Genomic DNA, 24,720 nt, shown 5'->3' with positions numbered 1-24,720 from the left:
ACTTTCTTAAAAAACTCTTTTATTGCGAGTGGTTGCATCCACAGTGGCATAGCATGAAGTATTGCTGTGCCCTGACCTTTAGCTAGATAAATGATCTGAGAATTGCCGTATTTCGCAACTGCATAGCCATTGACAACTCTAACCCGCCAGAAAACAAACAGTGCCCTGTACTGACCTGTGAAACTGTGTGTTGTCTTCACTCTGCCAAATCATCGATCAGAACAGCAGAACACATAAAAATGCTTTGCCAAAGCTCCACACAAGACACAGTTATCAGGGTGTTAAGACTGTAGTTCAAAATGCCAGATCTAAGCTGCTGGTATTTATCTGGAGTGTTTTAGATCCAGGTATCTCAGCTGTGTAACTACTATACTAGTAAAGCCCACTGCTGCTGCTAAAATTTACAGTCAATTTCTGACATACACAGTTTCCCCCCCTCTTTGTTCCTGACCCAGTATTTTCTGGCAAGCCCCACTGTAGCGCCGGGGGGGCTTAACTTTTTTTTTTTTGGCCTGAGGACCACATTCACCTTTGACCAGCCCTCCAGGGGCTTCATGCCAGCAATGAATGTGGCCCACAGTGGGTGTGGCTCCCCCAACCTCTTGCATGCAGCCACCCACACTTTTCTCAATCATCCCTGAGTGCAGGACATGGAATAATGGGCTCAAGTTACAGGAAACCAGATTTCAGCTGAATGTCAGGAAAAACTTCCTAACTGTTAGAGTGGTACGACAATGGAACCAGTGACCTAGGGAGGTGGTGGGCTCTCCACTTCTGGAGGCATTCAAGAGGCAGCTGGACAGCCACCTGTTTTGTATGTTTTAATATGGGTTCCTGCATTGAGCAGGGGATTGGACTCAATGGCCTTATAGGTCCCTTCCAACTCTACTATTTTGTGATTCTGTGTGATGTGCACATTAGTTAAGGAGGGGAGGTTATTCCCCCCCAACTCATCAAATTATGTATCTGATAACTACAAAGGGGGCAACACACACCCCCACCAGGATGCTCTGCTAGCCACACCCTTGGTTACCTGTGACAAGTAAAAATTTCATGTGGGCAGCCCTTTAGGAAAGCTATGCCAAAATTGATTTGTTGTTTTCAAGGCCAGAAATTATTCCTGCAAGTGTTGCAGGGAAGCAGGATTTTGCTGGACTAGTAACTTTTGTGGATTTAGTTGGAAGATAGTTCTGCATCCGATTAGCAGAGGGCAGTGGAACATATATGAAGCTCTCTTTTATAATCCATGAGTTCTTGTAGTCAGGTCTTTTCTTATCCAATGGGCACTAGATGTGGGAGGGGGCTTTCTGTCCTTTTCAGCTGCTTGGAATTGAACTTGGGACCCTTTGCGTGCCAGGCATGTACTCTGCCACTGCACTGTGGCTTGCCAAGGGAAGCATGCACCATCAGAGTGTATACGTGTGTGTGATTTGACAACAGACATGTGATGAGGCTCTTCCCTATCTTGTTGTTTCTCAAATCCGCCAGACTTTCCCTGTGAATCCATTGACTTAAATTGCAAGCCTTACTAGCGACGGAACTCTCCAGCGCCACTCTTGTGATGCACAAGCCCGAGAATCCAACACACTCTTGAAAAGAGACTTTTAGGCAGCCCAGCTAAACCGGCTTCAGGGAAGAGGGGACCGCCACCAGTTTCGTCTGGCTGGGGCCTTTTGCTGATGTTTCCCTAACTTGCCTCTCTGTTCCGTTGCTTCCAGGTGGCTAGAGATGTTGGTTGTCTACCCAAGGACGAACAAGCAGAATCAAAAGAAGAAAAGGAAAGTGGAGCCCCCAACTCCACAGGTAAATTGTGGGGGACGGCCCCCAGTCATGGTTAGCATGATTTGGGGCTCTCCTCGAAAGACGCATCCCTGAAACTGGAGCAAAGGGCTTTTCGCAGCTTGTTCATAGCTTTGTTGCCTGCTGCCTATCAAGTCTTCCTTTTGCACCCATAGGGGCTAGCAACTTGAAAGAAACCCGAGCTTGGAGGGGGCACCCAGGACCATATCTGGTGCTTTCTATATAGGAATCTAGGAAGCTGCCTTAAACTGAGTCGGAGCACCCTGGTCCCTCTAGCTCAGTATTGTCTACACTGACTGGCAGTGGCTCTTCAAAGCTTCAGACAGGTCTCTCGCAGCCCAACCTGGAGACAGCACGGGTTGACATCTGGCATCGTTTGCATGCAAAGCAGGTGCCCTACCACTGAACCATGGTCTTCTCCCTGTGCAGAAACCTGCATAAAGGAGCTCGCTATATCAGGCTCCACATAGTGTGTGTGTGTGTGTGTGTACACAAAGTGGCACCTTTCTACAGATCAGGCAGACGCACGCTGCTTCCCAACTGCCGACTGCAGATTTTCTGTCCCCTTTCCACAGTTGCAAACGGGGGAAAGGTTGTTGACCGTTGGCAACCCTCTCCAGTAGAACTGGATCACCCCGCGGTTTGGTTGTCCTTCAGAAGATGCCCCCTGGAGATAACTTGGGGCGTAAAAGGCCACAGCTGAGGCTGAAGTAGTTCGTAGATCTTTTGGGGGCTGAGACTGTGTTCTCTGGGGATCCGGTGACAGCTTAGTTCTCTGTTTGACTATAAATGGTAAAAACCCAAACAAAACAAAAAACTCCTGGTGCAGGACCGTGACTCATTCTTTCCTGCCAGAGTCTTTGGGGGGGGGGGTCAGAATTCGGCCCCTGATGCGGTCTGAATAGCTGCCTCTTCTTCTCTGGGACGAAGGCTGAGCTTTTGTTGCTAGGTTGGGTTAACTCTTCAGTGCGTGTCCAGCTGGCCAATTGCACGGAGGTGGGGACTGCCCAGGAAGATTCTGGCTTTGGGGTTTGCCAGGTGGGAGCCGGGTGATAACACGTGAGCACTGTTGAGCGTAGAAGCACATGGAGTGATCTGTGCACGTTTGGCTGCTTGGCTGTAAACCTTCCCTTGCTTGTGGCAAGGCTTAAATCCACACGGCGAAGCCCTGCTCTTCTGAGGGTCCCACGCCAACCACCAAGAGGAGCAGTTCCCCAAAGCAGCTTCAGGGTGGCTGCTGCAGCTTGTAATCCGGGCCTTCAAGCGAGGAGCCGGGGGACTCATGCCATCCAGAGATGAGGCTATGTGGCTGCAGCTGCTTGGTCCCTCTTGCCCCTTTGTCTGCCCTTCCCAGCTCTTTTTAGAGGCTGCGTACGCATTATGCATTTAAAGCATGTTGCTTCCTCCAAAGAATCCTGGGAACTGTAGTTTACACCAGCAGAGCTACAATTCCCCGCACCCTTAACACACTGCAGTTCCCAGGATTCCTTGGGGGAAGTCAGGTGCTTTAAATGTGTAGCATGTATGTGCAGCCTGAATCTTCGGTTATCTTCCGAACCATGGGCCGTCCTTCCATGTTCCATGAGGAGGGATGGTGCCTTACGCCCTTGGAAAGTTGGAGAGCTCTGCTCTTTGTGGGCTGTCCTCTTCAACTGGCTTAGCCCGAGTCTCAAGGTGCTCTCATGCTCTTGGGCTCCTTGAGAGTTTGCTAGAGAGAATCTATTTGATTGGGTCCAGACGGGAAGCACAAGGATCATCATCAGCCACATGAGTACAGTGTACTCAATTCTCCACCAAGGAAAGCTAAGTCCTGCAAGCTATCTTATGCAAATTAAGCAAACTTACATGTGCCTGTTTTACAGAGGTCTCCTCTTTCTCCCAATCAGGGTAGGAGAAGGTGGTAGCTAGGAGCTGCGCGAGGCTTTGAAGCCCTGAAAATCATGCTCAGCATGCACACACCCTCTCTCCTCAGGGGTGACGTGCCCTGCCACCTGTGCAGCCTTGGGCAAGTGGCATAGTCCCAAGGAGCCCATTTCCCCCCCAGCTGGCAGTTGCAAAAAAGGGGCTAGCTTATGCAGCTGTGGCCAGCTGAGCAGGCCCTAGCCAGCTGGGGAGGACAAGCCTCAGAGGAAGGCAATGGCAAACCCCCTCTGAAATTCGGTTACCATGAAATCCCTATTCATAGGGTTGCCATAAATCGGGATCAGCTTGAAGGCAGTCCATCCCCGCTTGCATAGCTTTCAAACCATAAGGACTAGTCTCTTTTCAAGTTTTTTTTTAAAGAAGCTGAGATTCTTCACCAAGCACAATTTTTTTCACTAGTTCCGAATGCTGGGATCCATGCATCCCTGGTTATGTTAATCTAGCCCCTGATTTCTTCCCTAAGGTGGACTTTTGGGTGGCTGTGTTGCCATTCTGTCCCCTGTGTAGTATTTGTCTCCTGGAGTCTTAGCTGTCAGTGTCTGTATTCCAAAAGGAGCCGCCAGGCAGCCGCCCTCCCTTCCCTTTGATTGGGGCCCTCGAAGCATTCTGGGTAGCTCTGCTTTGCTGAGGCCAGGCGACAGCAGCCCTTCCATGGCTTGAGCCCAACCCCCTAAGATGTTCCCTTTCTTCTTCTTCTTTTTTTCTTTTTGGAAGTGGAACAAAAAAGGGGAAAAAATGCTGGCGAAATAATAATCATATTTTTGGATTGTGCTTTGTTGCCACGGCAACCTCTTGGAAACCTGACAGGATCAGAGCTCCTGAGCACCAAATAAGGTAAGTGGGATTTTGGGGGAAGATGCAAGGCGAGTGGAAGCGTCTACTGATCTCTCCCCAGCTGGGCCATCTCCGGAGATGATGCTGGTTTCCGAGGGGGGGGGGCATAAAGCCTTCAGCGTCTGGGTGCTTCTGTGGAATGGGGGTGGAGGAATGGAACAGGCTTATTATGTGACTAGGGAGATTTTTGGAGGGGGTTCTGCTTCCAAAACAAAAAAAGGAATATCCTGAAGGTGCTCTAGTCCTGCTTGCACACTCTTTGGCCTCTGCGCTTCCTGAGGGGAGACCATAACTACCTAGAATGCTTTGAGGACTGTCTACTAGGTTGGTTGGTTTGGGCGTGGGGGAGAGCCCTCCACATCTCAAACTGCCAGAGGCTTGGGGGTGGTGAGGTCATCTATATTATCCTATGAAGCGGTGAGGATAATTTTACCTCAGGCAGGCGTGGTGAAGTCGTTGCCTATAACTATCAAGAGAACAAGCGGCCTGTGCTTTTGATTTCTGGTATTCTGAGGGTAATATCTAAAGGAAGAACTGAAATGAATTTCTTTCCACTTGATCATCCTCTCAAGTGATGTACAAATTCTGCTGTGCAACATTTTCTTTCCCTGGGGATGGGTGGGGGGTGATGTAGATTTGAGCCATCCATTTTCTACTTTCTGCCCCTTGGGACAGCAGCCTGGCTATTGCCAGTGCATCGTACTACATTAGGACCAAAAGGCATCTTTTGTGCTTGGTTTGGCAGTCCCAACGGCAATGCAGGTGTGAGAGTGGTAGACATCTTTGGTGCGGCTACGTCCCCTGCCAATCACATGATCTATTGAGGTTTTTGGGGGGTTCGGCCAAGTGAGCAAAGCCAGCTGTCCTTCACTTGACTCGAAAGGCAGCAACCAGGCAAATCAGTTTTGCTGGAATAGTTTAGCAAAGGTCTCTCTGCTTGGTTTGTTCAGCAGGCTGAAGGGAGGTGTGTGTATACGCGTGCATGTTTCAGTGTGAATGTTCCAATTCTCTTCAGCAAGACGATCCTTATTATTTGCAAATTTAACAAAGGGGTGGGAAGAAAAGGATTATAAGAAATGAATGAAAGAAAAAGAACTAATATCTGAATAATAATTATAACAACAACCATCTGCTCACATTAAGGATGGGCAAGAAATTTGATTCTGTTCGCATTTAAATCTGAATTGATCAAATTTGCCCTTTCTGAAACAATATGAGAACGGAAACACAGCCATGCTTCAAAATCTGCACTTATTTGAATTTTCCTTTGCAGTTTGCCAGCCAAACAGTTTTTACCAAAATGTGCATGTTAGGAGAAAGTCTGCATAGAAATGAATATATGAGTGAAAACAACATACAGAAATGTACTGTATGATGAGAATCAACTCATTTGAAATGTGGTGTTGGAGAAGAGCTTTGCAGACACCACGGACCATTTAAAAGACAAATAATTGGGTGTTAGAACAAATTAAACTAGAACTATCACTGGAGGCTAAAATGCTGAAACTGAGGTTATTGTACTTTGGACACATCATGAGAAGACATGATTCACTAGAAAAGATAATAATGCTGGAAAAAAACAGAAGGGAGTAGAAAAAGAGGGCCAAACAAAAGATGGGTTGATTCCATCAAGGAAGCCCCAGACCTGAACTTAGATCTGAACAGGGTGATTTATAACAGATGCTGTTGGAGGTTGCTGATTCATAGGGTTGCCATAAGGTATAACTGACGTGAAGGAACATAACACACACACAAGGAGAAATTCACACTACAATGCTGGAGAAATTGCCTGATCCTTTTTTTAAAAAAAATAGTCAATTTCTGCAGAAATCTGGAGAACTGAATTTAAGACTGGGAAAATGAGAAACTGAAAGAACCGTAACTGACAGATCTTTCCATCCCTAGTTCACATAAAGGATATAATAACCTTCCCTACATCCATCTTAAATTAAACATATAAATTAATTTAAGCCCTCCCAATGTCCATATAGATATCCACATGAAATTGACATCTCTTGGAAATCTGCTCATATCCTAACAGAGAGCTTCAACTGAAGATTTGGCTGGCTGTGTCAGGCCCATGTGTGATTCTGCACCTCTCTCTGTCTCTCTCTCGTTCCATTTCCTCTGAGGCAGGAGTGGGCAGCCTGTGGGGTCTACTTTGTTTTTGTTGCTGCTGTTGCTGCTTTTCAGAGATCCGCAGGTCCACCAGCTGCAGCCAAAGGGCAAAGTGGGGTGGAGAGAGTCATAGGATTCAAGATCAGGGCGCCTGGACATATACTTCAGCGCAGGGATTTATTTTCAGTCGCACAACTGAGCTGGCAGTCCTTTTGTACAAAAACCCATTCCCGGTTCCCCCCAAGCTTTGTTTCAACAGCCTCAAAAGTTGAAATGTTTAAACGGGAGTCAGAAATCCTTGGTGGTTGGCTACAGATCACCCAGAGAGATCTGCCTTCTGCCCACCCCTGCTTGAAGGCTCTCCTCTTCCTCGTTCATCCGTCTTCCTTTCCTACTTCTCTTGGCCGGCGTCCATCTTGGATTCCTGCCCGCCCTTTGCTAGGCTCCTCCACTCTTGTCCTCCTCCGTCAACCCATCTTTCTAGGATTTAAACAGCCGAGTACTCCTAGGATCAAAGCAGCTTCAGCACTGGCATCCAGAGGCCCTTCTGCCTGCCTGCCCTACCTCTCTATGGCACTTGGGGCCAGAGATGGGATTGAAAGTGTTTGGCCAACGGCCAGGTGAAGACTCTGAAGCCAGCGGGGAGAGGCTGAGTAGGAGAGCTGGTGCCGTGGAGCTGGCCCTACCCTCCTCGTGAGAGGAAATTGCGTAAAACTAGGAAGAATTTGCATAATTAATGTGGGTTGCATAATTGAGTTCTTTTGGAGTGCAAAATGCAGGGAGATGACTTGCCATGGTAAGTTGTTGTTTAAGAAATGCAGGCAAAATCTCTGTGTGTAAACCAGTATGCACGTATAGGAACACAGGAACCTGCCTTACAGTGAGTCAAACCATTGGTCCATCTAGCTCAGCATTGTCTACACTGACTGGCAGCTGCTCTCCAAGGTTTTGGACAGGGGTATCTCCCAACCCTACCTGGAGATGCTGTGGGGATTGAGCCAGGGACCTTCTGCATGGAGAGCAGATGCTCTGCCACGGAGCTACGTCCCGCCCACCTCATACCGTCTTGTCCACTCCCTGCAGTCAGGCAGTTTGGTGACCTGATTCTTTCTACCGTGATAGTGCCATTGAGTCCTCTGCCACCTCTCGTTTGGTGCTTCTGAGCTTGACAACTGTGGGGATCCATGTGTGTAAGTTCCCACTCTTTCCTGACCCTCCCTGTGTTCCAGGTTCTAATCATGCCCTGTAGTCATACAGCACTGGTATAGTTTGGGCTAGGATTCCAATATTTCACTGCCACGAGCATGATGTGGCTTGTCAGGAGGAAAGGAAAAAGAAGAGTGGAGAGGAAGGGGTTGCCAGAAGGAAAGAGGGAGTGAGAAAAGGCCTCTTTCAACTGGCGTCAATTGCAGTTGGCTACTTTCCCGAGCTCTCCTGCACTCCAGGGAACAAGGCTGGCGAGGGCAGAAGGAGCGAGGAAGAGAAGAGAAAATCTGCATGTGAGCCAACAGCAATCTTGCCTTTGCTTTCAGAGTAGGCCAGCTCCTTCGGTCACCTGTGGGGCTCTTTGCTCATTAACGTTTGTAATAGCCTTCTCCAAACATTCAAATGAAAAGTATTATTATTATTATTGTAAGCACATAGGAAGAGCCTGCAGGAGCAGGCCAGCGTCCCATCTAGTCCAGCATCCCATCTAGTCCAGCATCTTGTTCTCACAGTGGCCAACCAGACACCCACGGGAAGCCTGCAAGCAGGACCTGAGCACATAAGCTCTTTCCCCAACTGCGCTTTCCAGCAACTGGTATTATTATTGTTGTTGTTGTTGTTGTTTGTTGTTATTATTATTGCTGCTTTTTCATGAGAGTACTCACCGGTAGGGAGTACCAGAACCTCTTTTTTTTTTTGCTGCCCATAGCAACCATTTTGTGCTGGCAGCCACAGTACGTTTGTTTGTTTATTTAATTTGTATCCCGCCCTTCCTCCCAGCAGAAGTCCCGGGCGGCAAACAAAGTGCTAAAAATACTTTTATCAAGTTATGAGTCCCACCACCTCATTTATTAACCAAAATTTAATGATGGTTGGAACAGCATTTCAAGCTCAGTGTCTGACAACGGACTTAAAATAGGCACCAGACTAGTGTCCCTGGAGAAATCGTTCTGCAGGCGGGGGTCGCCACCGAGGAGGACCTGTGTGATCCAGTTTTCATCTGCCTGACCTCACAAAGCGAGAGGATTTGGCGAGGGCCTCTGATGCAGTTCTTGCAGCACAGGCAGGTTCAAATGGAAACAAGTGGTCCTTTAGTCAACCTCATCCCAACCCAAAGAGGGGTTCATAGGTCAAAATCATGTCCTTGAATTGTGCTGAGCAACAAAGTGGAAGCCAGTGAAGTTTAAAAAGCAAAACAAAAAAGCAATGCAGTAAGATCTGTTCCACATGGAAGTTCCTGTCAACACTTTCCCTGCTACCTTTGTACCAACTGATGTTTCCAAGTAGTCTTCCAGGGCTGCTCCATGTACAACACAGTGGGGATGTCAGCCTGGTCACAGGTATCCATGCCTTGGTATCTCTGTCCTAGAGGGGTAGGGTAGATGGGCAACACGTGGTGCCCCTTTTTTTTAGTGAATATACCAGTTGTTCATGTCTGCCTCCTCCTCCAGATGAGCACTGGGCTGCTCCTGCGTCAAATCTGATCTTCCGGCTTTGCTAGAGTGTGGTGATCTGTGATTGTGCAAAGGCCTTCTTCTGGTATTCCCTTCATGTGTAAAACGTAACATGTGAGACAAGACAGTGGAGATGAACCTTCCAGCCTCCTAGAGGATGAGATTCTGGGGTTCTGAATAGTGTAGGGAGCTCCACAAGTACAGAAGGTCCGAGCTTCAGAAGTTTGGCCTCCAGCCTATGGAGAATTAAGTTGGTGGGGGTGGAGCCTAGCACACTGATCCCTGCTCACCTGCTGATTTTTTTGCATGCAAATAGAATACCTGAAGGGGACTTGAATATTCTGTACGAGAGGTAGATTTAGTCAGTACACCCGAGGGCTTCCGGAATGGAGGGTTCTTCAGGATAAGCACTGATGTTCAAAGTCCAAGCCAAGGGACCTTGTGTGCCAGGAAACTTTGTTGTCATCGTCATGGCTTTCCTCCTCCTGAGGGGGAAAATGGTCTTTAGGACAATACTTCTCATATTTTATCTTTTCTCTCACCTTCCCCAACTGCATGCTAGTAACGCACCTTCAGCTCCTTATGCTGCATTGTAAGGCTGTTTGTAGAATCTGGGGCTCTGAGATGTGAAGCACGTTTCTAGCTCTCGGGACCATGGAGAGAAACATTTGTCTTTGTTGATTTGTCTTTGCAGCTGGGACAGGCGATGGTCTAAAATGTTTGGGGTAGAGGGCCCAGAGTGAAGGGTGAGGTGGATTTATGTGACTCATCCCTGACTGGGTTGTGTTTGTGTACATAAGGAGCACCACTTTTGGAAGAGGTCCCTGTGCCTTATGGCTCAGTTCACCTTTTGCTCTGCTTTTCCATTTCTTGACCCCTTTCCTTTGAGGGAAGGCTATTAAAAGCTCTTCCATACTCTTTTGGAAGCTCAACACTTGGCCTCCTTTGAGGAGTCTTTCTTTATCCATTCCCTGGTGTGGTCGCCGTTGTGTCTGGCAGTGTAACAGATTCTATAAATAAGATGTTTATATACGCCTGTTATAACGGCCTTCAGCTCTTCTGAGACTGGGGTGGGAAGGGGTGTCTAGCAGAGAATATTCAGAAGTAAAACAGGAAATGGAAGGAGAGACTGTTCATGTTACATATGCAGGCATATGAAACGAAGGTTCATCTTCACTATACAGGTAAAGCGGTATCATACCACTTGGCTTCCCCCAAAGAATCCTGGGAACTACAGTTTCCAGAGTTCCCCAGGAATAAGAATTGATTGTTAAACCACTCGGGAATTGTAGCTGTGTGAGGGGATGAGGGGTCTCCTAACAACTGTCAGCACCCTTTCCCAGGATTCTTTGGGGGAAACCATGACTATTTAAAGTGGTATAATACTGCTTTAAATGTATAGCAGAGATGGGGCCTAAAAGGGAAGCACCTCCCTCCATTCCTAATCTTCACCCTCCAGCAAGTTAGGGTGCGGACCCCCCCCCCACTTTCCTCCAAACTCTGCGTATGCTAATATTTTGAATGTTTTGATAATATCTGTACTACTTTTCAATGCAAATTATTTAAGGCAATTTTGCAGTAATAGAAGCAAACCGTTAAAAACAAAATCAATTTCAAATTATAACCAGAAACAGCATCAACAGTAGGAGAGTCTCAAAGTCCTCTTAGCCAGGACTGTAAAAAGCTGACCACTGTAAGGTTGGATGGATGAATGGATCGATCGATGGATCCCGCCCTTCCTCCTAGAAGGAGCCCAGGGCAGCAGATTTTTTAAATCTTGTAGGAGAAAGAGTGGGATATATTAGTGTTTAAAAATGCTGCAGTAGCAGTTGTCTATTGGTAGCAATTTTGGATTTCCAGCAACAACAACCAAAAATTTGCCAATACAAAAAACATCTCAGGTTTCAAGAAAGGTAATTCTAGTTTCCATCTCAGTCTGCCTTCCGACCCAAGGCAAGTCTTCTGTTGAATGCAGCTGCCTTGAGCTCTGTTCACTTTCATGGAGGCCTGCAGGGTTTTTACTCCCCTCTTGTAACAAGAGAGTTAAAAGCAACATCGGCTAAGAAGCTAAATCTAGAAGGGGTGGCAGAATGAGGTGATTTTAACATGGTCCCTGAAAACTGTCAAAGGAAGATGTTGGCAATTGCACAGCAGCAATGCTGCCTTAGACTTTGTCCTACTTTGTGAAGCCACGGTTTTAATTTTCCAGTGGTATGGGTCTCGGAGCATGGCCACCTCAGGATTTGAAAGCACCGCTTCATTTCTAACTGTAACCAGCCCTGAATCCCACAGGTAGGGCAGGCTCAAACTCAAACGTGACCTGCATCATTATGCCTTCCTGAAACAATTCTAAGATAGAGATGTTGGTGCGTGGCAGCCGATAAAGTGGCTTGCTGTTCTGCGCGCCAAAAATGTCCGGTCTGCACAACCCTGTAGCTTCGTAGCAGAGCGTCTGCTTTGCATGCAGAAGGGCCCAGGTTCAATCCCCAGGATTGCCAGGTAGGGTTGGGAAATATCTTTTCCTGAGACCTTGGAAAGCCACTTCCAGTCAGTGTAAACAGTGTAAGCTGCGGGAGGGGAGAGTGCTCTTGCACTCAGGGTCCTGCTTGCGGGCTTCCCCCAGGCATCTGGTTGGCCACTGTGAGAACAGGATGCTGGACTAGATGAGCCACTGGCCTGATCCATCTGGCTCACTTTCTTATGCCAGATGGCTTAGTGGTCTGACTCCTTACAAGGCACCTTCGTATGTATCCCCCTGGTTTTGGCACACTTATCCAGGTTGTGATGTGATCATGGCTGTGATGTGATCATGGCTGCATTGTGCCCTCCCCCTGGTCTGTACGATTGGCTGACAGGGGAAAACTCTGGGCTTGACAACATCACGACCTGAGCCAGCGTGTGCCTAAACATTACAGGCAGCTGCCACGTGCGGGAAGACGGCAAACAGGGTCTCCTTTCTCTAAGTTGGTGTGAGACAAAAACCCTGGTCAGTGACACATTCTGCTTTCTGTCCAGGAACCCGGCCCGGCAAAGATGGCTGTGACCAGCAGCAACATCCCCAGCGCAGAGAAGATCCCAACCACCAAGTCGACCCTTTGGCAGGAAGAAATGAGAAGCAAAGACCAAACTGATGGCAATGGGGGCATCAGCCCAGCCCCGAGCCCTGTGCAAGGCCAGCCTCCCCCAGGCTGCTCCCTGAAGGAACTGACGCTGGAAAGCAAAGAAGGTAACAGTTGAACCCCGGACCCCATAATCCAAATAGAGGACAATGGCAGCACAGAACATCTGGGGTCAGCAGTAGTTTTGCAGATGGGACATGCTGAATTCACGTACCTCAACCCTGCATCTCTGTAGTTTAGAGGGTATCTGTGTACAGGACAGAGGCCTTGTTCAGCCTCCACTTATTTTGCCATTGCAAGGGATTGGGTAACATCCAAAGATAAGAAGGCAAGTCTCTCCTGTTTTTAAGAAACGGACGTTGACTTCCCAGTGACCCTGTTCAAATATGTTATGACTGTAGCCTGCGTGGAGCTGGGACCATGCCCAAGAACAGGGAGATAAAACCAAGGTATTGGCAAATGTGCTGTAAAGCGAACGGCCTTGCGGAACTGTAAGGGGGTGATTTGGATAGCTCCAGGTGCGTCCCCAGAACAGGATGCTCATCATAACCTTGCTGGGTGGGGTGTGTGGAGGAGGAGCCTGAGAATTTGGAAGGGGCTGCAAGGCAGCTGTGCATACTCTGCCCAGCAGAGAGATGTTCTCCCAATGGGGGGCCACCTTGTCAGTGGAGGCTGGGCCAGTCCCTGTGGGTGGCATTTGGCGGGGGAGGTGAGGAGGGAAGGAGAAGTGGCCGTATTTTGTCCCTGCTGCAGTCTTGTTGTCCAAATAGCAGCACTTCATTTCTTTCCATAGAAGAAAGCAAAGAGGCGTGGGCTTGGGGACATCATTGGCGTGGCGATAAGCTCTGCTGCCTCGTGACCCCTGCGTCTGGGACGGTGGGGTTTGACCCTTCTCAGCTGTCTCCCAAATTGTGGTTGGTCTCTTTTGTCCCCTATAGATCATGGTGAACAACGAAACCGTGCTCTGGATTCTGTTTCTTGGTGCATTGCTTTTCAAAAATGTGACAAAGAATGTGGGACCTGGCTATGTTATATACTTATATACTTGTAAATATGTGGAGAGATGTGTGAATCTTGAACACGTGCTTCCCACCACCACCTCTAGAGGGTGGAATAGGGCGCTTGCCCCCAACTAATGATAAACTGAAAAATTTCTTGATTTTTGCATTGCACGACCTAAAAATGGAAATGGCCTGCCTTCAAGTCGATCCCGACTTATGGCGACCCATTGAATGGGGTTTTATGGTAAGGGGTATTCAGAGGGGTTTACCATTGCTGTCCTCTGAGGCTGAGAGGCGGTGACTGGCCCAAGGTCACCCAGTGAGCTTCATGGCTAAGTGGGGATTTGAACCCTGGTCTCCCAGGTCGTAGTCCAACACTGACCGCTACGCCTCACTGGCTCTCCACCACCTAAAATGTCCTGCATTTATTGCCAAGCCCAGCCAGTGAGAGCCTATTTCATTCACCCATCCCCGATGGTTTGCCTTTTTAAAAAATCTCCTCTGATTAGTCTGCCAGAATCTCTGCTGTATTGTTCTCCATGAAACAATAAGTCTGGGCCCTTTGCTTCTTCCTCAGGATGATGACTTTTCCCCCTTGGATACCTTAGCAATGGAAGATGAGGAAGAGCCAGGGTTTTTTTTTCTGTATCTGTGTTGTGAAGCAGGCTAGCAAAACAGCTTGCTTTTCTCTTTGCCTTCCTCTCAGGGGAGTTGGCCATTCCAGCCTAAGCCGCGTTTTGGATTAATCAAGATGGGCTGCTTGTGTCCTTGATACCTTGGGGCTCCTCTTGATGGATGTGAAGGATGGCGGACAAAATGTGTTCATTAAATGACAATGAAACCTTCTGGACGGAAGATGATGTTGAGGAGATTTCAGGGTCAGAGAGAGAACACTGCAAACTAATTGGGTCCTTCTACTAATAATTCATTTATGAATACGTGAGGTGATCAGGGAGGAAGAGGTGCTGCATGGCAGTCTTGAAATCCGTATCAGTTTCCCCTAAACCAAAAGGAGCTTCCTTGATACCTTTTGAAAGCTTCTTCTAGTGGGCCAACTGTAAAACTTTGACTTCTGTAATGTTGGGTGGCTGCATTCAAACTTCCATACTTTCTTTTGATCTGTTTCACAGCTAGCAGCCACCAGCCATCAAAGGCCACCAAGCCATCGCTTCAGCGAGAAAATTCTACCCAAGCCTTGAAAGAAATGCATTGAAATGTTGGTAGTGACAATGTTGAAATTCCAAATGCATTTGGGATTTTTTTTTATGCTCAGGCCTGGGTAAGCCAGTGGCGGTGTGTGTGTGGAACCCACAGCTGTGAGACAGCCACCAAGTGAGCCTCGTAATCTAGCACACGGGTAGAAGAGTCAAGAGGGACATTCTCGATTGATATCAGGAATGTTCCATGTGCATAGTTGGAGATCTTTTGCACTGATCTAATTTAAGGTATCTTTAAAAAGTGCTAATTTTGTTAAGACTGTAACAAACTGCAGTTGAGGTTTTGAAGCTATATCCTCTCCTCAAACCAGTGAGGGAAGGGGTTTCTTTTTCATTTTTATGTAGATATACATATATTGCACATAAGGGTGCTAGCCATTCGGAAACAAAGGAAGCCGGTAGGTGCATGAAATATTATTTATTAGGCCTAATACATTTTGGAAAAAAACAAAAAGCTTCTCTAGCAGCAGTGCTGGCTCCAGGATGGGGGGGGGGCGCAGGTCACAGCACTCTCAGTGCCCCCCCACCAGGTAAGTACAGGGAATGCAGACTGAGAATTCTCTCGGGCTGCATCTGTTGCTCTTGGGGCCTGTGTGCAGCATGGAAATGGCAGCACTATTAGAGCAGAGGGCCCCCTGCTGGTCCTGAGGCCTTGGCCAGTGTACAACCTTGCCACCCTCTGGAGCTGGTCCTGCTCAGGGGCATTGTGAAATTTAATGCTCTGGGCTCTCCAGGTCCTTGTTTGCTTGTTTGCAAAGTGTGGTGTGTCATAGAGCCCCTGAGGACGTTTTTTTCTTTTCAAATTTATTGGGCCTAATAATATTTTGTGCACATTGAGGTTCTCTCTCATTGCAATGGGGACTACTTGGGAAAGAGGGTTTTTTTGTTTGATTGATTGCTCAGATCACTGGGGCGGGCCAGGGGAAGCAGCCATGTTAACGTTATTTATGAGGTTGGGACAGGAAGGCATTTGAGATGCACGTGGCAGGGAATCTGCCTCCCTCCCCTGCTCAGGGGAGCTCGGTAGAATGAAGGACAAGAGAGAAGGCGCAGAGAGGACAGAGGTTTTGGTGCAAAAACCCTGAGGATGTGGGGTGGGTGTCTTTTAATTTTGCTGCAGCCAGACCAGAGCCAGAGCCACCCCAGATAAAAATCCCAACCGATAAAAAACCCCTACAATGAGGAAGCTGTGAAACCTTGCCTGGCCTTGATAAGAGGGGTTTCCTGCTTCCTCCACCTTCCCCGTTCCAAGCCCCACACAGGTCAAGCGGGAAGTTTGATGGCACTCGTGATTGGAGAGTGTGCCTTTGGCTGACTGATCCCCTGGTCTTCCCTCTAGTGTGTGCAGAGAAGGTCTCACAGCGAGGCACCTCTTTGCAGGCTCTGGGCACAGGAGGCCCTCTGCCGCAGGGGAGGGCCGTGGCTCAGTGGCAGAGCACCTGCCTTGCATGCGGAAGGTCCCCGGTGCAATCCACAAGGGTGGCATCTCCAGGTAGGGCTGGGAGAGACCCCTGCCTGAAACCCTGGGGAGCTGCTGCCAATCAGTGCAGACAGTACTGAGGTAGATGGACCAGTGCTCTGGCTCCATATTAAACAGCTTCCTACATACCTGTGCTCCTTTAATGCTGTGAGTGTCTAACACCCCCCCTCCCGGGACCCTGACTTCCTGGAGACGGCAGTTTGGGGTTGCTGTATACGGACCTTTCTCTCCTGGGTCCTGAAAGTTGTTAATCCCCCTCAGCCATACGCTATGATTGAGTTTACCGAAAGGCCTGTGAAATGTCCCAGGATGGAACAGTGGGCTGGGGTAAAGAGGAGGAGGCAGCCCTTTCTCTTTCTCCTTCATTGCTGAAGCTGCCTTATACCAACTACTTGTTCACCCAGCCTGGTATTTCCAACTCTGACCGGCAGCAGCTCTCCAGGGTCTCGGTCAGAGAGACGCCTTCCCCATCACCTGTTACCTGATCCTTTTAAACTGGAGAGCACTTGCGCTGCATGCAGAACGTCCCACGTCGCGGTCCTCCGAGGGTCCTGAAAACCCTGTTGCCAGAAGTCTCTGCACGCACACCTGGGTAACCTGGCAACCGGGACCGTGACACGCCGCCTGGGACTCTCCCAAAATCGATCCCGACTTCCTGGAGCCCCTTCCCGGGTAAGATCCGCTGACCCATCCCCATCGGGGCCTCCGTAGGACTCCGTCTTCCAGGTCTACCCATCTCTGCCCACGGTCGGTAGACCAGGGCTCCGCCTGGGATTTGGTTGGTTCCCCCACCACCTTCCCTGGAGCTGCCTCCAGGTCTACTGCCTGAGACTTCCACGGGAGAGAGGGGCTCCTGGTCTACTGTTTGCGGGGCGTTCTGCATGCAGCGCACGTGCTCTGCTGGCCCTTTCCCCTTGCCTACCTTCTGGGCCGCAGCTGTGCCGTCTCCCATCACTCACTTAGGAATGTCCCCCTGGCGCGCTCTCCCTCCTCCACCCAAGGGGCTTAACATTTCCCCTGAAAACAGCGGAGGCTGCTTCGTTAGGGCACATGGGGCATTGCCCCACCAACCGCAGCCTGCCCTCAGCCAGCCCCTGCTCGCCTGACTCCTTTCTAGCAGCCAGCCCAGGGGGAGGCGCCGGCTGTCAGCGTCCTCCTCCTTAGTTGCCCATGTAGAGAACTCAGCAGGGAGGAAGGGGGGAGGAGGAAGGGACCAAGCTTGAGAGTAGTTAGGACTGCAGCATTGATTAATTGGAAGTGATCTATTCAGATTTACCAACCCTTCTATTTAATCAACTAAAACTAGGAATTTATTTAGCGTATTTTGAATTGGCTCTCAGCCCTAACTGTATTGAATTGGCGCTTCTAATGTGCAAAATGCACATTGCAATAATGTCACCAGCCCAATGGGGTTGGCTCACTGCTGTTGCCAGTTTTATAAAGGGAAACTGAGATCACACAACTTAACACCTGGTTACTTAGGAGCTGGCTAAATGGTTTTGGACATTTTCTTGTGTTTGATATTCTGTAAGATGCCAAGAGTGAGTCTTGCAGTGTGCAGAGTCCAAGCAGATGCTGCAAGGTTTAAGATCACCATTGAGGTCAGGTTTGGAACAAGGATGGTGTGTCAGTGTCTCAGACTTGCATAGGGGAAGTTTGGGTTAAAACTATTACTACCACTTTTATTATTATTATTATTATTATTACTATTAATGAGTTTGTATCCCACCCTTCCTCCAGGAGGAGTCCAGGGTGGCAAACATAAAACAATTTTAAGAAAATGAAAACAAAACAAAAACATGCTAAAACCAGTTTTAAAAATTCCAAGACAACAATTACAATTAAAAACATTCTCAGACACAGTTAAAAATACTGTTAAACACAGTTAGAAACAATATTTCATCAGTGATCTTCAGGTTACCAAGAAGAGACCCCTTCAGCCATCAAATTCCTGGGTAAACAAGAATGTTTTTAAATTTCTCCTGAAAGTCAAGTGATGGAAACCAAGGCACCTCACTGGGGAGGGCGTTCCACAGATGGAGAGCCACCACTGAAAAGACCCTGTCTCAAGTCAGCACCAACCAGGCAGTAGTAAACAAAATTACTACTACTACTAATAATAATAATAATATTTCAGTTACCTTTATACAAAGCAGTCTTTAGGCAACTTACCACAAAGTTAAAAATGTACAAAAAATCCAGTAATTAAACATCGTAACAATAAAAACAGCCCATTCTGAAAATATCTCAAAAGAGTTAACCAGCAGCTCAAACATAACCAGCTTTTGAGCCAACTAAGCATAACCAGCTCATCATATTTTATCAAATGTCAGAGAGAAAAAGGTTTTAACCTGGCACTGGAAAATTAATATCAGTGCCTGGCTGGCCTTGCAGAGAGAGCATTCCATAGCTGGGGGGCCAGAACCGAAAAGGCCCTCTCCCTGTTCACCACCTTTGGAGGGGGCACTTGGAGAAGGGCCTCAGATGTTGGTCTTAAAGTCCAGGTAGGTCTGTGTCAGGAGACGCGTTCCATCAGAACTGGGATGCTGAGCCATGTAACCCTTTATAGGTTAAAACCAGCACTTTGAATTGGAAACATATAAGCTGCCAGTGCAGTTATGCCAGGGCCAGTGTTAACATGGTCAGCCCACCTAATTCTCATCGGTGGTCTGACTGAGTGATCATTTACAGTTTCCAAACTGTCTTCAAAGGCCGCCCAACACATAGTGGCGTTACAGTACTCTAACCTTGAGGTTACCATAGTACAGATCAAGTTGTTCATCTCCGTAGTAATCTTGACACCCCATCTGCATTTACTGTATTCCCCAGTGAGGTGTCTAGTGCAACTTCTAGTGCCACTCTTGGGATGCAGCCTGATGACATGGACATGGTGCTTGCGATGATGCGGCCAGCAACCTGTCTTCTTGACCCTTGCCCTTCTTGGCTTATTCAAGCTTACTAAAGGGGTATGACCAGATGGATCCAGGGTGTGGTCAACACATCTTTGTGAGAGGGAATGATCCCAGCTGCCCAGAAAGAGCTGGTGATCCAACTGCAGCTAGAAAAGCCCACCTTAGACCCATTGATTGGTGACAACTACCACCCGGTCGCAAATACTCCCTTTTTAGGGAAGGTGATTGAGAGGGTTTTGTCACAGCAATTGTAAGTACAATTGGATCCAACGGATTATCTTGACCCATTCCAGTCTGGGTTCAGGCCTGGTTATGGGACTGAATCAGCCTTGGTTGCCCTGATGGAGGACCTTTTTTGGGAGAAGGACAGGGAGAGTGTGTCCCTGTTATTCTTGATCTCTCAGCTGCTTTTGATACCATTGACCATCTTATCCTTCTGAACCGACATGATGAGATGGGTATTGGAGGCACTGTTTTACATTGGTTCTGATCTTATCTCCAGGGTCGGTTTCAGAGAATAGTATTGAGTGATTGTCTTTCGGCCCCCGGCTGTTAAGCTGTGGGGTGCCGCCAAGGTGGCCAGGTTGAAGGGCCCCTCATGAAGGTGGAAGAGTAGAGCTCCCCTTCCTCGATCCACGGCACGGAGCTTCTAGGCCGCCTGCCCATTTGCTCGCTCCACCTACCTCTCTCCTGTCTTCTGCTGCTGCGTGCACTGCGCATGCAGGGCTGCCATCATCCAAAATGGCAGCAGAGGCTTCTGTAAGGGGCTGATGCCCTACCATCATCTTGGTTGATGGCAGGCAAGTACACACACATAGAATACCGCACATGCGTGCCATCAACCAAGATGGCGGTGGGGGCATCAGCCGCATAGAGAAGCCTCCGCTGCCATCTTGGTCGATGGTGGCCCTGCCCGTGCAGCAGGAGAAGACAGGAGAGAGGTAGGTGGAACAGGCAGGTGATGTGCTCCCAGGGCAGGCTGGTTCCCAAGGACCCAGTCATGCCTGGCGCCAGCCCTATGTGCTGCAGAGTACCATATTGTCCCCAGTGCTGTTTAACATCTATATGAAGCCGTTGGGAGTGGTCACTAGGAGATTTGGGGAGAGATGACAGCAGTACACCGATGATACCCAGCTCTGTTTCTCAGTAACATCTGAATCAGGAGAGGCCGTACAAGCCCTGGACTGGTAACTGGACTCAGTGGTGGATGAGGGCCATCAAACTGACTCTGCATCCTAACAAGATGGAGGCGCTGTGTGTAGGTAGTTCCCAAGTCCAGATAACTGGTCAATTGTCTTCTTTGGATGAAGTCATACTCTCTCTGAAACAGCAGGTTTGTAGTCTGGGTGTGCTCCTGGTTCCATCTTTGTCACTAAAGGCCCAGGTGACCTCACTGGCTAGGAGTGCTTTTTACCAGGTTTGGCTGGCAACACAGCTGCAGCCATTTCTGGACCAGGGTAGCCTGATCACGGTTGTCCATGCACTGGTAACCTCTAGGCTGGATTGCTGACGTACAAGGCAGTCCCCCTGTTTGCGGATAACCTCCCCAAATGCATTCCGCGTGTTGCCATTCCTGCTAGCTTTTTGATAAGGGATAATTTGTTCTTTTCTGTTGCGGCTGTATGAAATGTTTAAACGTTCACGTTGCTGCCATTCTCGAGGTCGCTGTTTGTGGTTGTCTCCTTTTGGCTTGGCTTTTTACACACTTCACTTTGGTGTTGTTGTTGTTGTTTCTCTTTTGCTATTTCCTATAAAATACCTTGGGAGCACAACAGGCAGAAAAAATTGAAATATAAATGCCATCCCCTCAATGTGTAACCACGGGCAGGGATCTAAATGCAACCTGGTGACCGCCAGCCTCTCTTTGTCCCATAGATGAGAGCGCCATGAACGGGGACCGAAACGACGGTGGACGGAAGACACGCGTAGAGAGCGGCTACTTTTCCTTGGAGAAGGCAAAGCAAGATGGAAAGCCGGAAGAGCAGCAATTGCCGACCCCACCGTCCCCTCCCAGCCCTGGCACCCCTAACAACAGGTACAGTGACCCCCAATTGCCCTCTCTGGAGCAGAGCCGCCCTTTTCCTTCCCCAGGTCCCCAGCCAGGGAGTCGAATGGTTTACAGCTTCTCTCTCAGTTCTCTGGACCCGACACACGACTCTTCCTCCACGCCCAAGGACTCCACGGTCAGAGAGGGGGCGAGGGGAGCGGAGAGACCTGGCTGCCCCCTGTCCTTTAAAGCCAGCCGGCAGTACGCCACCCTGGCCGACATCCCCAAGGCCATTAGGATCAGTAACCGGGAGGCCTTCCAGGCGGAGCGGAAGCAGATCGAGTGGAGGGCCCGGGCCCGCAGCCCAGGGCGGGAAGAAGTGGCTCGGCTCTTCGGCAACGAAAGGAGGTAAGGGACGGACGGCGCTGCTACTCCTGTGGCTGCGTTCTGGTTTTTCGGAGGCCTGTTAGCTCCTGGTGGTTGAGATTGGCCACGGCTCTGGCAGAAATGGCACCATGTCTGAGCATGTTTGAGCTTCGCTGCTGTCTTTGCCATGCACAACTATTGGCAGCCTGTGTGAGGCCACGTTTGCTGGGTGACCAGGGTCAAGAGCGAAGGGTGTGTGGCCTTCCTTCCATGGGAGGCCACAAAACACCCTATGGGCAATCAAGTGGCATGTCAAGACGTTGCTTGGTGATCCTAAGAAGGGATCAGGAGGGCAGTCTTGGCAAGCCACGTGTGCTGCTGCGCCAGTGGGCAGATCTCTGAAAAGATCTCGGCTTAGTCACCACCTGGAGCATTGCATCCAAGCTCTGAAACTGTCGTTATGTCCAGGGTGCAAACCAATTCCTTTTTCTGGGGCATGACTTTTACGCAAGGCTTTTGTGAGTGTCACCGTATGGGAATGGATTCTGGTACCTGGTATTCTGGAACTTTGAAAAATGTTAGCCTTTTTCAAAAAGAATGACTGATGCAGCAAGTTTCTGGGCCTGATGCTTTTGAAACAAAGTTTGAGCACATACAGATGAGGCCTCCAAAAGTGGAGTGGGTCAGCACCATATTTTAATGCTGTTGGTGCTTGATGATGAAACATTGCATGATTCTCCCGCTCTCCCCACAAACACACTTTCCCCAGGCTATGCGTGTGATGGGGGGAGTCTTGCAATTATGCCATGTAGCTTAATGAGCAATGACAGGTGCTTGAGGGGGCTTTACTGAGGAGAGCTGAATGAGCTGGGAAGTATCATGGTAAGTGTGCAATAGCTTGATGATTGTAATCTCACTCCTGATTGGCAAGCCTCATGTTGGTGGCTGCAAATGTGTTTTGAAAACTTGCAAACGTGTGTGTGACTCTGTGTTTGTGTATTTCAGGGTGACATTCCAGAACCCTCACAAATCATAGTTGGAGCTTGCCTTTCTAAATCTTCCCTCATTCTTGGTTTGGCATGATGAGGCCTGTAGAAAGTTGTCTGCTCTCTTGAGTTCTGACAAGCATGTTCCCTCTAGCATGGTGCTGTCGAGGGGCTACATTTTTTATGTTGGTGTCCGATGTTCCCTGTAGGTTTTTCCGCAGTTCAGGCTGGTTGATAGTCACTCCTGAAAGATGCAGAGGAAAAATCCTCAGTGGGTGCTCAGATGATTGGCAGGCTGGCCCCCATGCCTCATCAGAGCCTCTTGCTCTCAGGAGCACAGAAAATGTCGGTGGCAGTTGGAAGAAGAGGGCATCAGTGTTGAACTGCAACCAACTGCAGAGTGAGAGCCAGATGCCAAGAATTAATTACTAGCTAGAAGTCAGGTGCCCGTGTAGTCCGCCACTGTTGTTATCTAAGCAAAGTCCTAGGCTGATCCGGATCCTCTCTTATCAGAGCAAGCCAACGGGCAAGTTAGGTGGCCAGAGTCACTTGAGAGCCTAGGGACCCTTTATTGCTCAGGGAAGGTGCAACCTATAGCTTTAGTGGCTCCCCACAAAAGTGCAACAGCACGCACATCTTTGGGTTCCTGGTTTAGAGGGGAAGGGATGCGCTGTTGAGTTGCCACAGGTCACGCCTACCTGTTGATAAACAGTTGCAAAGCGTAAGCTAACATGCTTTGAATCATTTGTTTGTCCTGACATTTGTTAAAGTGTTTTTAGTGTGTGCTTATTTTAGACTGGTAATTCAAACTCTTTGGGCGCAGTCCAGCCAAGAAAGATTTTGGGCTCTGTCTCAGATAGGAAGTTTGGGGATGCAATTGGCAAACTTTGGATAAATGTCCTAAGCTCATTGGATTATACTGTGGTGGTGACATCCAGCCAAGAATTTTGAAGAGTTGCTGAAGTGCAGTGGGAGTGGGGGAAGAATAAAGATATTGCAAAATTGTTTGTGTAGTATCAAAGCGGAGATGAATAGGGATGCTCTGCAGGGCATTCAAGACCCATTTCAGGCGTCTAGGAATCCCACCCAGTTACCCTACCCCACTCTTGGCTCCTGAAACATCATCAGCTGTTTCTCATGTGCAATCTAGAAACATTTTTGAAAGAGGAAAGCTGCACTTTTCGAGATGACCAGTGTTGTGCCAGGTACCAGATTCCACGCATGTGTGGGAAGTTCCAGACAGGTGGGCAGCTCCTTGTGTTTCTCTCCTGACATGTGTCCTAAGAACACATTTGTAAAAATGTCGAGAAGGTGTAGGCTTTACGTAACTTTAAAGACCTGGCAGGTAGGGCTGACCAGACTCTGTCCAGAAATTGGTTGGCTGAGCGTGTGACGCCTTGCCTTACGTTAAGTTGCAAAAGATGCAGCTTGTCTTTTTTGCAAAGGAGGAAACATACATACCATGAGAAGTGTTATCACTGTAGCCTGACCATTGTAGTCCGTGCATTGGTAGCCTCAAAGCTGGATTACTGCAGTGTGCTCTATGTGGGGCTGCCCTTGGGCCTTGTTCGGAAGCTCCAGCTGGTGCAGAATGTGGTGGCCAGACTGCAGATAGGAGCACATGCCTGGCAACCTGTGACACCATTGTTAAAACATTTGCACTGGCTGCCCATCCACTACCGAGCAATGTTTAAGGGCTTTGTATTAATTTACAAAGTCCCGAACAACTTAGTATCTTAGGGACCGCCTGAATCCTTATATCCCAGCTCGATCACTGAGATCATCTGCCGGAACAGCATTGGGCACCCCCCAAGTTGGCAAAGCTCATCGAGCTTTTAATGTCCATGGCCCAGGGCTGTGGAATGCTCTGCCAAGAGAGATTCAGCAGGCACCATTGATTCTAATTTTTAAATGCCTGCTGAAACTTTTCTACGTCACCAAGTGTATGGGCAGGCTATTGAGACAGTATCTTTCTGCAATAGTTTGTTAATTGATATCTGATTTTAAATTTTTATGTGGTTTTATTCTGTGTTTGTGTGTGTGTGTTAAACCTCTTTGTGGTTTGAAAAGTGGTATACAAATGCCTTAAATAAGTAAGTAGCACAAATTCAGAGGCTCCTGCGTTGCAAAATTGATTCATGATGTTGTGCAACGGCAAGAGCAAAGGAAACCAGTCGGCTTGTAGAGCAGGGGTGGGCAACTCGGCCCCAGCCAGCAGGGCCAGTGGTTAGAGATGATGGGAGCTGCAGTCCAGCGACATCTGGAGGGGCCCCCCTGCTTCCCCACCTCTGAGCTATGGGAACATAACATGGTGTAG

The 24,720-nt window shown here is 48.6% G+C and overlaps 1 protein-coding gene across 7 annotated transcripts in view; it reads left to right on the top strand.

Moving 5' to 3' along the window:
* MPRIP (myosin phosphatase Rho interacting protein) overlaps positions 1 to 24,720 on the top strand; it is a 173,886-nt gene that overhangs the window by 92,024 nt on the left and 57,142 nt on the right. For 4 of the 7 annotated variants that reach the window (XM_061599706.1, XM_061599708.1, XM_061599707.1 and 1 more), the window contains 3 exons: positions 1,719 to 1,803; positions 12,351 to 12,561; positions 20,940 to 21,099. In XM_061599706.1, the coding sequence (XP_061455690.1) occupies positions 1,719 to 1,803; positions 12,351 to 12,561; positions 20,940 to 21,099 (456 nt within the window). Of the gene's footprint in view, positions 1 to 1,718; positions 1,804 to 12,350; positions 12,562 to 20,939; positions 21,460 to 24,720 lie in introns of all 7 variants that reach the window. The other 3 variants (XM_061599702.1, XM_061599703.1, XM_061599704.1) reach the window with 1 other exon arrangement.

Source organism: Rhineura floridana, chromosome 17, assembly GCF_030035675.1.
Source record: "Rhineura floridana isolate rRhiFlo1 chromosome 17, rRhiFlo1.hap2, whole genome shotgun sequence".
Taxonomy (NCBI): Eukaryota; Metazoa; Chordata; class Lepidosauria; order Squamata; family Rhineuridae; genus Rhineura; species Rhineura floridana.
The sequence above is the reverse complement of the archived record's forward strand: the minus strand, read 5'-3'. Positions and strand labels throughout refer to the sequence as shown.